Below are 12,718 nucleotides of genomic sequence, written 5' to 3'. Positions count from 1 at the left end.
ATTAAATGTTACGCAATATCCAACTCTTCCCAGAATACTGCTTCAACTGCACACAGAGAAAGTTCACACAAAACGATGGGTCAAAGGGTTAGACTCATAAGTGTTTGCTATATGTGTGTGTGGTGTATGTCTGTCCACTTCATCATCATTTCCATCACCTATTTCCCTAATCACATTGCTGCATATTTAACAGTTAAAGCATAAACAATGTAGCTTCTTCATCTCACTGCAAACAACCACAATCAGCCTTGGGTCTGTATTAATGAGTTGAAATATTTATTTTTAAAAACTGAAAAAATAAAACAAACCCACCAACATAGTTTTAGTATATCATACAAAGACATATTTCAATGTTGTTATTTGAGTATTTGTTTCTCCTTGACTACAGTGTGAGGCAGTTGAAAGGCTGGCTGAGCTGGTAGAACTACAGACAGACCCGAGAGAGAGAGAGAGAGAGAGAGAGAGAGAGAGAGAGAGAGAGAGAGAGAGAGAGAGAAAGAGAGAGAGAGAGAGAGAGAGAGGTTAATAACAAAGACCAACTCTGATTTGGGCAGAAATACAACTGAATATAGTTTCAAATATTCTAATCACTCGAGGCGCGCTTGATTAATCTTTCAAGACACTTAAAATACCCTAAAAAGTGGACACATCACTTGCCATTTTAATCAAGCGCTCCTTGTATGTTTTATATTCCAAATATTCAAATGAAAGCAGCTACTGTTTTGCCCAGGTATGGAAGAAGTGACAGAACACGGCTAAAATCATTATTAAATACAAGACCTGGATCCAACAGTATCCGCAAATAATGCTTGCCGTTTGTTTTAACCTGGTTGGAGCGGCAGATGAGTGGTGTTTGCCAAATAGGATACTACAACGAGTATCATTAAGTTTAGACTATCACCGGAAATCATTTGAAAGTCTATTTAACACACTTTTCTGTGATTAACAACTTAATCTGAACTGTCCTGTTGCAGCAAACCCCACCCATCTGCTACTCCAAGCGGTTTAAAACTAATTCTAAGAATTACTGGCAAATACCGCTTGACCAGCGTTAAATACCCAGTGTCACAACTTTTTAGAAATACACAACTGAAGCGGAGCGTCAAAACTAAGTAAGGATGTTAAGACACAGAGAAAGACAAAACTCCAAGAGTATCATCATCATCGTCATCATCATCGTCAGACGGTAAGAAGGTAAGGTGATGGGTTCAAAACCAACGCCTGCTCACCGCACGGTTTTCTCAATAAATCATACGAAGGCATGTTCAGTCTTTTCACAAAGCCAAACTGAGGAGCGTGAGCACAGCCAACTGGCAAGTCGGTTCATGTCTCAATAGGAACTCTGGCGGCCAAAATCATCACTGATATTAGTTATGGGTGGCGTTCATTTGCACCATTTTGCATCCCCAGTTCAATTAGACTGAATCCTTACATGGAAGGATGCAAAACTGCCGCCAATGAATGCTTTCAGATTAAGTAAAAGCAAAAGATCATTACCAACAAAGAAGGCTTGGTATTTTTTTGTATATACACAGCTACTTGGTCTTGGGGAAGCGAAGGAGAACACTGAAGTATGTGTGTGTGTGCTGCTTATTTCAGAGCCTGTTTCTCCATCGTGGTCCTGGTAATGCAGACTGTTAATCAGTTAAGGATTCATAATCGCAGTCGGCCATCAGTCCTGCAGGGTATTTGAAGAAGCAGGATCACGTGATAAGCTTCTTTCATCTTTCATATCTCATGTAATAAGTTTTGGAATCAGTATGTGCGGCAGGATGGCTATACATCCAGCAAAAATCAACATTCAAGTTGGACTTTAAAAAAATATCTAAATATTTAGGAATTACATTTGACTCTTATCCAAAGTTATCTGACTAAGCGGGTCAGCCCCGTTTCCTGAAATACCCTAAAGGGATCATCGTCGTCACCAGGAGCACTGAGTCTTTAGAAACCAGCAGTGTGAGGAACTTAGAGACGCTGGCTGTCTGTCAGAGGGCAAAGTTCATTATGTGACAGGATCCCAGCTCAGTCTCTTAGTTGCTGCTCTGTTCAGGGAGTCTTCACTAACAGATTTGTTGTGGTAGTGTATGAAGAAGCCCTTGACCACTGACTCAACAACAGCAAAGTCATATATCTAAAAAAAAAAAAATGCATCAATGAGTGGTCTGGAACAGAAAAAGACCCATCAATGTGCTAACTTTTTTTTTTAAACATATATGGCTTTGGGCTGCCTTTACTAACTTTAACCATTAGAGGAGGGAGGGGGGGGGGAGAGACAAAAAATGACTCCATAGCATCAGTGTCTAGGAACGATGCTTCTCTACTCATCAGACCTTCCCATGATGCACCACGACCTCTGACCTCCAACGATGTAGCATGAGGTATTCGGCGGCGTCAAAGCACGGGGGAAGAAGATGAACTACGCTCTCGTTCTGGAGCGACTCCCCACCACGGGGCCTGTGGGGTTTTGTTTTTAAAAGTTTCCATGCAAGCGTCTATAAAAAAACACAACAACAACAGTCGCCTCAAATAACAGTCACGGTCGTTAACGATGGTGAGGAGGTGAAAAGGCAGAGAAGTCCAGTGACCCGGCCGGTGGATCGGTACGGGCCGAAGAGGTATTAACTCACAGTGAGAAAAGAATAGGAAGAAACTAGGGCCGACTGGGGATGGGGGGATGGCGGACTGGACCGATAGAAAACGAGCAGGTGAGGCTCCCACTGTGGCACAGCGCACAACGTCAAACAAAACGCTTCTTTTAGAGAGAGAGAGAGAGAGAGCATGCATGCCGTCTATGTTACACAGAGACATGATTTGGGAAGGGGGAGAGGGGGAGAGGGGGGTAAATAGTCACTGATCTCCCCTCCGCCGCTGAGGCTTTGGCCCTGGTGCAGTGCATCCTGGGACGTCTGGAGTAGAACTTGTGCTCGTAGAGTCTCCTCTGTGTTAATCCTTGGTGGCGCTCCGTCGTTAAAAAAAGGGGGGAACCAGGGAGAGAAAGAAAATAAATACTCGACTCGAAAATCAGCGCATCTGCTGCTATTCACCAAACAGTCCTGGGAGAGAGAAGGGAGGGGGGGTCTGAGGCTGCAGAGTCAGGCCATATCGTTTTTTTGTTTTTTTATTTTCCCTCCATCCATCCATTTACTCCTCCCTCCATTTCCATTCTTTGCTGAACCCTCGGTGCTGTCCTCATGGAAGCTTCTGGACACTGGAGGAGGAGCAGGTTTAGAAAAGAAGCACCTTTTCATTTGGCTTTAGATTTTAAAAACAAACAAAAAGAGAAGAGAAAACGAGGAAGAAGGAGACCGAAGTGTGTATGTGTGTGTATAAATGGAAAGAGGCAGACAGAAGCCAGTCTTCTGCTGGAGGAGAGGGAGGGGAGGGGGGCAGGTCTCAACCTGTGCCTGTGGAGGGGAGAGAGAGAGGGAGAGAGAGAGAGAGAGAGAAAGAGAGAGATATTAGTCTTCAAATAAAATAAAGCTTTATTTTTACAGCACATTTCGTGAAAACAAATGCAATGCACTTCACATAAAAATTAAAAAAATACAACTAAAATAAAGTTAAGAATAAATACAAAATAAAGAATAAAATATTTGTTAAAAATACAGGTAAAATACAAAAGGTATAAATAAAAAAAATAAATAAATCAATAAAACAGTGCAAGCTATAAAATGAAGTGCGAGAGACTTGGAGTTAAGGAGGAAATTAGATCAAATGAAAATAAGAGAAGTCAAATATCAATTCGTCCCGGGACTCACCCTCGTCCTCCTCGCCCCAGCCCTCTGCCACCCCGGCCAGCTCGTAATGCTTCTTCCTCAGCTCGCCAAGACGCTCTCGCTCCTTCTGGAGCCGCGTCTCCAGCTCCAGAACCAGGACCTGAGGACAGAACGAACTCTGCATCAGCCATCATGTTTTCTCTTATTTCCCCTTTCCTTTTTAGCTTTCCATGTCATGAAAGATTTAAAACCCAGTAAATTTATCATTATTATTATAAGTCACATACAGAGGAGGGTTGGTGGGGACAGACTGGGAGGGAAGAAACTATTTTTACTATGTCAATTGGTGGCTGCCTTCATTCACTTACATTTTTAGTATGGACATCTTAACCTTGTTAGGGCCATGCTCTATCCATCCATCCTATCATCATCCATTTTATTTTCCCTTGTTTTCCTTGTACCATTTTCTCCCTCGAGTATCATGAAAGATACTTATAAAATCCAAGTTATTCTTTTTTAACAAACAGATATGAGTTAGTTAAATTAAGATGTACGAGTGAAGCTCCTCATTAGCTACTTTGTCTTCTTTTAATTGCCTTTGTACATTGTCCTTGGCTATCATGAAAGTGCCTTTTGAAATACAGTTAATTATTCTTTTTTTAAACACAAAACTACAGTATAGGTTGGATTAAGAGAGAATGCAGGGGTAAACAATATCCTTGTTAGCCATTTTATTTTCTCTAATTTCCCTTGTGTCCTAAGCCACTTTCACAAACCAAATTAACTGTCATTATTTAACACAGATGTGGGTTAGACTATTGAAGATACACTAAGAAGAAGCCCTGTGTGTATTTACAACAATGGATTGAGTTTTGAGCAATAATCAAAGTCTAGTGCTTTATGTGTGTGTTTGACCGCTACAGACACAGAGGGATCACAGTACAGTCAGTCAGTGCCACAATATAGAACAATGGGTTCATCTGGGTTTGAGCTGCCCAGTGGATGCACTGCACTCGCCCTTCAAACTCCAATATGAAACATTTAACATACAGCTGCACTCACATTCTTAAGTAAATTCTTAAAACTGTTGGGAGGAGTTAGGAGTAGCCTGCGTATTTCCAGGTACTGACTGTTTCTAATGCAGCTTCACCTGTTTCGAGAATTTTCTGGAAGCAGATGAAGCTGCATTGGAAACGGGTGAAATCATCTCACCCCTTGGCATGTTTTCACTAGTTTTAAGGAAAACAGGATTCTAAGACTCAGTACTTGACTGCATGACTTGTTCAGATGGATATTTTTGCTCAGGACCTCGTCTGTCCTATCCTGCTCCTTACCTGGGCATCCATCTCTTGTCGCTTGATCTGGGTTAGAGTCATACTGGAAAAGTCCATCGTATCTGCAAACACACGACCAAAGAGTGAAGTCATGAAATCTCAAGGTTAATGTCTACAGGTTATACAACACATGATTACACTCAAACTCTCAAAAACGGTGCCAATTTGACTTTTCTCGTAATGTATCTTTGAAATCCCTCAACCCTTTGCAAACAAAATCAACACAAGATTTTTGTCAACTGAAAATCAGAAAGGATAGAAATAAAGCTTATTATGTTGTTATTTTGACTTGAGATCATATAAAACTTAATCATACAAAAAAACCCAGCCCACCAGTGACCCAAACAACTACTCAACTAACCAGACAGCCAACCAATTAATAAACCAGCCAATCAACAAACAACAAATCTAACCATCCCGTGCCTGTGATCCACTCACCCTTCTCTTCAATCTGGGACTTCCCAGACTTGGTGGAGGCCACAACACCTGCGGTGGCCTGGGTGACGCCCCGGGACGCCTGCTGCAGGCGGTGCAGGTTGGCACTGTCTTTGTCTGCCTTCACCTGGAGGGGGAAGGAGGTGTTAGAGGGAGAGGGAGAGGAGCAGAGGGAGAAGAGAGATGAGGAGATCTACTCGTATCACAATGCAACCATCCACTCAAGTCAACTGTTAAAAGGATCAATCAATTTCAGCAAATACTTCTCAATTTCAGCAAGCCAATGTTTTTTTATGTCCTTTCCTTGCATAAAACCCAAGTATGCACACAAGTCCAGTCAACCGCTACAAGATCAATGCACTTGTAGGGACGACAAACAATTTTCTCTGTAGTTGGAGTCCACAGGTAAGAGGGAAAAGTGCGTCTTCATTGCTCACCTTGGAAGCAGCCACTAGCTGTGCCGTGCTGGCTGCTATTTCATGAGAACACACCATCAACTCCTCAAACTTCCCTTTGCCCTGCACCACCAGGTCTGCAGCGTCCCTGCAGGGTCACAACACAGCACAGAAACACTCAGCACACTGACCGAAGCATTGACACGTTCATTCTTTCCCTCAAAGAAAAGATCAATTGAGTTTGTTCCTTTCTTCCAAGGTCAACTGATTCATTCTTTCACAGTACAAACACACCCAAGTTTGTTTGTTTCTGTTATTGTCTTGATGATATACTCTGCTGTAATAAAGAGAGAGGGTCAGGAGAGGACTGGCACTTACACCATGACTGTGGCGCCCCAGCCGACGGCTTTGGAGGCAGAGATCAGGCCCTCAGTCCAGCGAGAGTTCTTGACATAGAATTCCTTCATGGTGGCTGCCCCCTGGTGGACAGAAGAGGGAACGTTACATCTGGCCCATGCCACACTTTCACAGTCGTAACCTATGGGAACCAGTCTGAGGTAATGTAGACGCACAACACTGTCGTCAGCAGTGATGAGAACGGGAAAATAGGACAAACTGGATTAAATATTGGGCCACAAGTAGTTAAAGTAGAACAAAGTATAGTCTGACGTTGTTGGTTACATTGCTTCAAGATGTTAGTATATGGTTTTCAACAGAACAGAACTTTACTGATCTGAATCTGTCTTGAATTTAATATGCATAAAAAATAAAACTTTGATTGTATGCATCAATACATTATTTCATTGCTGCAAATGTGAATTATTCCCATTCATTTAATCAACCAGACAGTTCAGAAGTTAGTTGTTGGAATTAAGAGACATTCTGTTGTAAAATGATACAGAATTTTGTAAAAAAAAATCTGTCAACATTTACCACCCATCCTCACTGTTAAATAAGAAAAATGAGAGCAATAGCAGTACTGACCCTGCCGCTCTCCACGATGTCCCTCTGCAGCTCTTTGGAAGACAGCACCAGCTCCTTGATCGCCTGCATCAGGTCTGTGCAGGAGGCCAGGATTCTGTAGGGGGCGGCAGAGCAGAGGACACTGACTGACCGAGCGGATCAGGCTCATCTCTCTTTTTAGGGGGGGGAAGTATCTGATGTGTAACTTCCTTAATTATCTATGCTCAAGTCTTTCAGCGTATGACAACTACGCCTGCTGAGCTTTATGCCCACTTGGTTGCCCAAATGTCTCTGAATGCAAAACGTAGCAGTTGGGGTCCGGTCTGCTCACTATGCAGGTGCCAAAGTCAAACAATACCAACACACCTGACCTCCGACTGCTGCATTTAAAAGGACGGCGCTCATAACAGAAGAAAACCAGCCTCCTCATTACTAGAGGTTGTCAGCCGCAGCTTCCACACAGTCCTTGGTGAGAGTCTCGTTAGTGTATGACCAAGGTACCACTGACCTAGATTCTCAATATATTCATAGCTGCAGTAGTCCTTTGTTTCTTCTTATAATTATCTCTCACAGCAGTGGTGCAGTAATTATTAAGGAAACAAATATTTGAACTTCATTTTTTTTTTTTTTTTACATTAATCCACAGGCTGTAAATAGAATGTACAAAAAGAGTGCAGAAAGTGCAAAAGTTGAATATGCTTGATTTGCACACAAATTAAACCCAGCTATTTTGCAGACTGCATGTATCATGCATGCTTTCTCTTGCTTTTTTCATTTTTTATGTTTAGAAAATGAAAAACTTAAAAGTCACGTTGCTAGATGACATGTACACAGACCAGCAAAAGGAACAAAGAACTGTGTTAAAGTGAAAATCTATCCAAAAGCAGGATAGATGTGTTGTTCTTGTAATGTAATGTAAAGACTGTGATGAACAGTTGGTTTCACTACTGTTGACAAAATGCACTTATTGTAAGTCGCTTTGGACAAAAGCGTCTGCTAAATGACAATGTAATGCAATGTTTGATGGATTTGTCCAGGTATATGTACATGGAACTAGTCGCTCTTCAAGTTAGGAACAAGAGAGTCGAACGTCTGACCAGAGACCAAAAGATACTTTCCATTGTTGACAGTCAGCAGCAGACGACCAGATTACCAGTTTATATACACTGACAGTATCCAGGGTGACTTGTGGATATGGTTACATATTCTGGTTCAAGACAGTCAGCGGTAGAATAAAAATAAGCTCATATATAGTAACAGTTTGTGGATCTGCTTCAATGAATAGAAGACTGATTTTGCAGACATCAGCAGTATTAAGGCCGTGGTATACTTGCTGCACAAACACATTTCAGTAGGTATGTATGCAGCAGCCGGTTCAACTGTGTTGCTATTTTAAGGCAAGTTCGACATTGTAAGTATTACTTACATTGTAAGTAAGTTGTAAGTATACTGACAACTTCAAGAGTGAACTTTTGGTGGATCTGGTTCAGAATTTCTAGCACTCATGAATCTCATTTGGATGTGAAGGCTGAAACAAAAAGAGTCTTCGTCATCAGCCTCCAAATCATTTGCGGCTTCATGTTTTGTCTCTGGGTGACTTAGAATCAGAGCCTTTGTACCAATTTCTGCCATTGAGAGAGAGTTGATGATATTCACAAACCTGCAATGAACTATCCAAGATGAAAGGAATCAAGAATTTGGGGAAACAACCTTCCACACTGACGTTATTGAAAAGCATGATCCCAGTCTGTTCAACTGTGGCTTTACTGTGTGTGAGTTTTACCTCTCATTGACCTCCATCTTGATTCCTGTGTCGACCGCTCGCGACTTGTTGAGCATTTCCTGTTGGGGGAGACAGAGCCACAAAGGAGAAAAGAAGACACTTTGAAGATGATACGGCTGTAATGTGAGACAAGGGGCTACTTTTTCCTTACAAACACCAAGAACTGCGTACAAGCACACAGCAAGTACATTTAAATACACAACTGCAATCACACAAACACACCCAAATGCACACGCACGCTCACACACCTCTATCCTGGCAGCAGCCGATTCAACAGCAGCTGATGTTGCAGACATTTCCTGCTCCACTAGATCTCCCAGCTCCCCCTGCTGCAGCTCCAAACCTCGAGGACGCAGTTTCTGAAGCACAGAGAGAGAAACAGACATTGAAGATCCATCCCCCTTGTCAAACACGAAGACCCACCGGAGAGCCAGTATTCCTAAACCCTTCTAGCACAAGGCCAAATTTAGAAATTGTAATCTTTTGTCAGAATCTAGGTTCAGTTAAACTTATTCCTGCTTCTGCTACGCAGCCACTCTGGGGACAGCGTGACCCATTTTGTGACAGATCACCGTAGTTTAGGGAACCGGGGTACAAACAGATGAGCAGTACAGACCTCGGCCGTGGCCAGGATGCCTTCCAGAGCCGCCTTGAGCTGGAGGCCGTCTGCCGCGGCCAGGCTGTCCCGCTCCTTCATCTGGCCCAGCAGAGCCAGCGCCTCCGCCCCGCATGCCTTCACACTCTCTGACAGCGCTGCAGGGGGCAGAAACAAGGACAGTGTGTGTGCCAAGTGAGTGCCATCAGAATAAACACACACTGAAAGAACAGGGTTAGCACCTAGCAGTGTAATGCACAAAAAAATAAAACACATAAGCTAGAACTGTGGCCCTATCCCGGTGTAATTGTACAGGGATATTTTTAAAATGTTCAAGGTACCATATTCAATACGGCGATATCATTTACGTTCCATTTTCCATGAAAATACCAAATTCGGCTTGTTATTTATTAACTTGCAGCTGCAGCATTAATTACCCTGATATCTCCTCAGGCGAGTGTCAGCTAACTTTGAAGCAGCCACTCTGAGGAGAAGGTGAGGGAAATGAAAAAGATCTGAGCTGCAGCTGTTTAGCAGCTCTTCAGATTCAAATCTGATGATACAGGAAAGACAGCTGATTTGGATCAAGTTGCATGCAAGCTTTTAAACGTTGTATTCAAACGGAAATACAAGGGTCAAAATGCAAAGCGCTTTTCCATTGATGTCCAGAGTCGCATAATAGTCGCTGCTTCAGTTCGGCGAAGAATGCACTGACCCAATTTCAGCAAATGAAGCATGTTAACAAAGTCAACATGCTTGTCTTTTTGGAGGTATAGCAGTTATTTAAATGTGTTTATTTTGTGTTGGAGTGGTAAGACTGCCAGAGCTCCATTATACGTATTTGGGCATGTTCAGACTTGCCCAGACTATTTCCAGCTCACATGCTAAAAGAGAGCAAATTCCACAAACATTAATTCTGTGTGATGTCAGGAATCTTGTTTTATCAAGGCTTGTTTTGGCTCACTAGATGCACTAAAACTTGTTTGATTTTTTTTAAAGAACTGTCTGTTCTCATTGTGAACACTGCAGCGGACGTTCACTTGTACAATGATATAAACAAGACATTACTGCCGACTCAGGGTAGAACAAGAGACTGCGACCTATGTCTCTCTCTCTCTCTCTCTCACACACACACACACCCTCTAACATACCATCGGCTTGCTCCACATGCACCATGTGGGAGGTGGCGCTGCCCTGAATGATGGTGTCACCCACCAGGTGGCCACACTGGGTCACCACTCGCACCAGCTCAGACACACCTGCACAGAGACAAAGAGCCAATTACTTCAGCACATCAGTGACTTCAGAGAGACTGAACACTTCATCTCAGGAACAACAACTGCTTGAATTTAGCAGGGAAGTTAGCTAGTTTACTAGGCAGTTAGTTTTAGCTACAGTAGCTAGCTAGAGTGGCCCATAAAAGGTTTACCATAAAATGTGAACCTACATCTCTCTGGATGTTGTTTCTAATACATTTTTCAGAGGGGAATCTGTGAAATGATAAATGTTTGTCCATCTCATCGTTTATATGACTTATATGACTTGCTCTTCCGGGTAGAGTTTCTACCCGAGGACTACTGTTGTTCTGGAGAATAAAACAATCACAAAGATAGGATTTTGATGGCTCCAAGACACTGCAACACCAATTGTAAGGCCTTGTGTATTGGATTATCCTGCCCCAAGGCCTTCATCAGAGTGTGGCACTGTGCTCTGACCTGTGTTGTCAGACAGGAAGGCCTCTCTGGTAGAGTGGAGTCGCTCCATACAGTCTAATGAGGCCTGACACCTGGATGCCAGGTAGTCTACAGGGAGAGAGAGAGAGGGAGAGAGAGAGAGATAGAGAGTCATATATCACGACAGATACACATAGAAACAGATTCAGATTCAGAGTAAGCTTTATTGGCATGAATCTAGCAGTATTTAGTGTTGTCAGTTACAATAGCACAGGAGAAAATAAGATAATAACGAATAGGCAAATTCAGTAATTATAGGAACTCCCTTTTTTTTCCTCCAGGATTCCATAAATATGATTATATGCAATGTATGCAATATTTATTATAATAAATTTATTATAATAAATAGATTAATATGGAAAGCACCATAAACAATTTAGTAGCTAATTATCATCCCTGACATTATCACACAATGAAACAGATAGAGGGAGTAAGAGGGAACATAATTACACTCAGACATAAGCATGCAAGCACACACACACACACACACACACACGCACGCACTAATGAGTGTTCCAGTACTGAATACTGGTGCAGCAGTGTGCTGTGTTTTTACAATTAAAACACTCAGCTGAAGTGTCTGTGGGAGCGACTCCTGACCTGCGGAGCTGGTGCAGCTGATGTGTGCTGGGTCGTCGATCTGAACCAGGGAGTCCTGGACAATCCGCTCTGCCTCTTCCACAGCTGCCAGCAGGCTGGACCAGCGAGCCGCTACCAGCTGGCTCTCCAACGCCTGCTCCCTGCTCTCCTGCACACGTAATGACACACAGGCACATCTCAAATAATGACACCCACCTTTATCTCAAAGGTCACAAGGCCTAAATGATAAACATCAAATGTACACACTGGTTCTCAGCCTGCGGATCTGCTTGATTAATTATAATTAGATAAAATGCACAAAAATAACCTTTAAACAGACAACTGACCTTCTCATTGAGTTGATTCTGAAGGGCCTCTGCTGTCTTCACCCCGCTCTCCCTCTCACTGGCCAATGAGCTCTGGACTCTCTGTAGCTCCTCCCCCACAGCAGCCAGCTCCACCTCCTTCTTAGACAAGGATTCCACTAGCTCCACCTTCTCCGACTCCAAGGTGGACAGCTGAGTGCCGAGCGCCTCGCTCGACTGGATGGAGGAGTCAAAAGATGGAGGGATGAAAAGGTGGAGAAATAGAGATTGAGTTAATGGAGGAGAAAATCAGTTGAAAGGATTTTATTTTCTTAAGACAGGGGTGTGGCCGAGTAAACTTTGCTCAAGTTTCAAGTCAGTTTCAAGTACTGAGGCACACGTCCAGTATCAATTTAATATCTTAAAGAAAACAAAATCTCTAGGACTTTTCATGGCATCATATCATTTTAATAGTATAAAAACTTGGTAAGAGCATCATGTGTTTGATTTCTATAATCAGTTTCAACTTCAATAAATTCAATCATTCCATACAAATTCAGAAAACAGAATTTAAATTCAGTTTTCTGGTGGAACAAATCTCATAACCTTCAACCTAGGTAATTTACACAAACACAAGATCTTTTGTGAAGACTTTAGAAACCATTTCAAGTTAAAGTACAAGTCAAAGTCACCAGAACCCAAGTCAAGTCAAGTCTCAACTATTCTCTTCTTGCATAAAGGCAAGTCTCAAGCAATTAAAACTGTGACTCAAGTCAAGGTAATGTGATTCGAGTCTCCACCTCTATCGTAAGTAAAATAAATGTAAAGGAATTTGTCTTGTAACATTGGTTTAGGAACATATTGAAGACTTGGTTAAGAT

The 12,718-nt window shown here is 42.4% G+C and overlaps 1 protein-coding gene across 3 annotated transcripts in view; it reads right to left on the bottom strand.

Annotated features, from left to right (window-relative positions):
* Window positions 1-251: 251 nt before the first annotated feature.
* Window positions 252-12,718, bottom strand: part of hip1 (huntingtin interacting protein 1) — a 47,022-nt gene continuing 34,555 nt past the window's right edge. For all 3 annotated transcript variants that reach the window (XM_071530110.1, XM_071530111.1, XM_071530112.1), the window contains 14 exons: window positions 11,881-12,075; window positions 11,555-11,702; window positions 10,937-11,023; window positions 10,373-10,480; window positions 9,243-9,379; window positions 8,875-8,985; window positions 8,627-8,685; window positions 6,865-6,958; window positions 6,259-6,359; window positions 5,923-6,028; window positions 5,489-5,612; window positions 5,051-5,112; window positions 3,759-3,876; window positions 252-3,404 (listed from right to left, as the gene is read on the bottom strand). In XM_071530110.1, the coding sequence (XP_071386211.1) occupies window positions 3,394-3,404; window positions 3,759-3,876; window positions 5,051-5,112; window positions 5,489-5,612; window positions 5,923-6,028; window positions 6,259-6,359; window positions 6,865-6,958; window positions 8,627-8,685; window positions 8,875-8,985; window positions 9,243-9,379; window positions 10,373-10,480; window positions 10,937-11,023; window positions 11,555-11,702; window positions 11,881-12,075 (1,461 nt within the window). In that variant the 3' untranslated portion in view covers window positions 252-3,393. The remainder of the gene's footprint in view (window positions 3,405-3,758; window positions 3,877-5,050; window positions 5,113-5,488; window positions 5,613-5,922; window positions 6,029-6,258; window positions 6,360-6,864; window positions 6,959-8,626; window positions 8,686-8,874; window positions 8,986-9,242; window positions 9,380-10,372; window positions 10,481-10,936; window positions 11,024-11,554; window positions 11,703-11,880; window positions 12,076-12,718) is intronic.

This window comes from Centroberyx affinis, unplaced genomic scaffold, assembly GCF_046629955.1.
Source record: "Centroberyx affinis isolate AG114_WGS23_722 - 3 ecotype Tasmania unplaced genomic scaffold, CSIRO-AGI_Caff_v1 ptg001882l_1, whole genome shotgun sequence".
In the NCBI taxonomy this organism is placed as follows: Eukaryota; Metazoa; Chordata; class Actinopteri; order Beryciformes; family Berycidae; genus Centroberyx; species Centroberyx affinis.
This window is presented reverse-complemented; position numbering and strand designations above follow the sequence as displayed.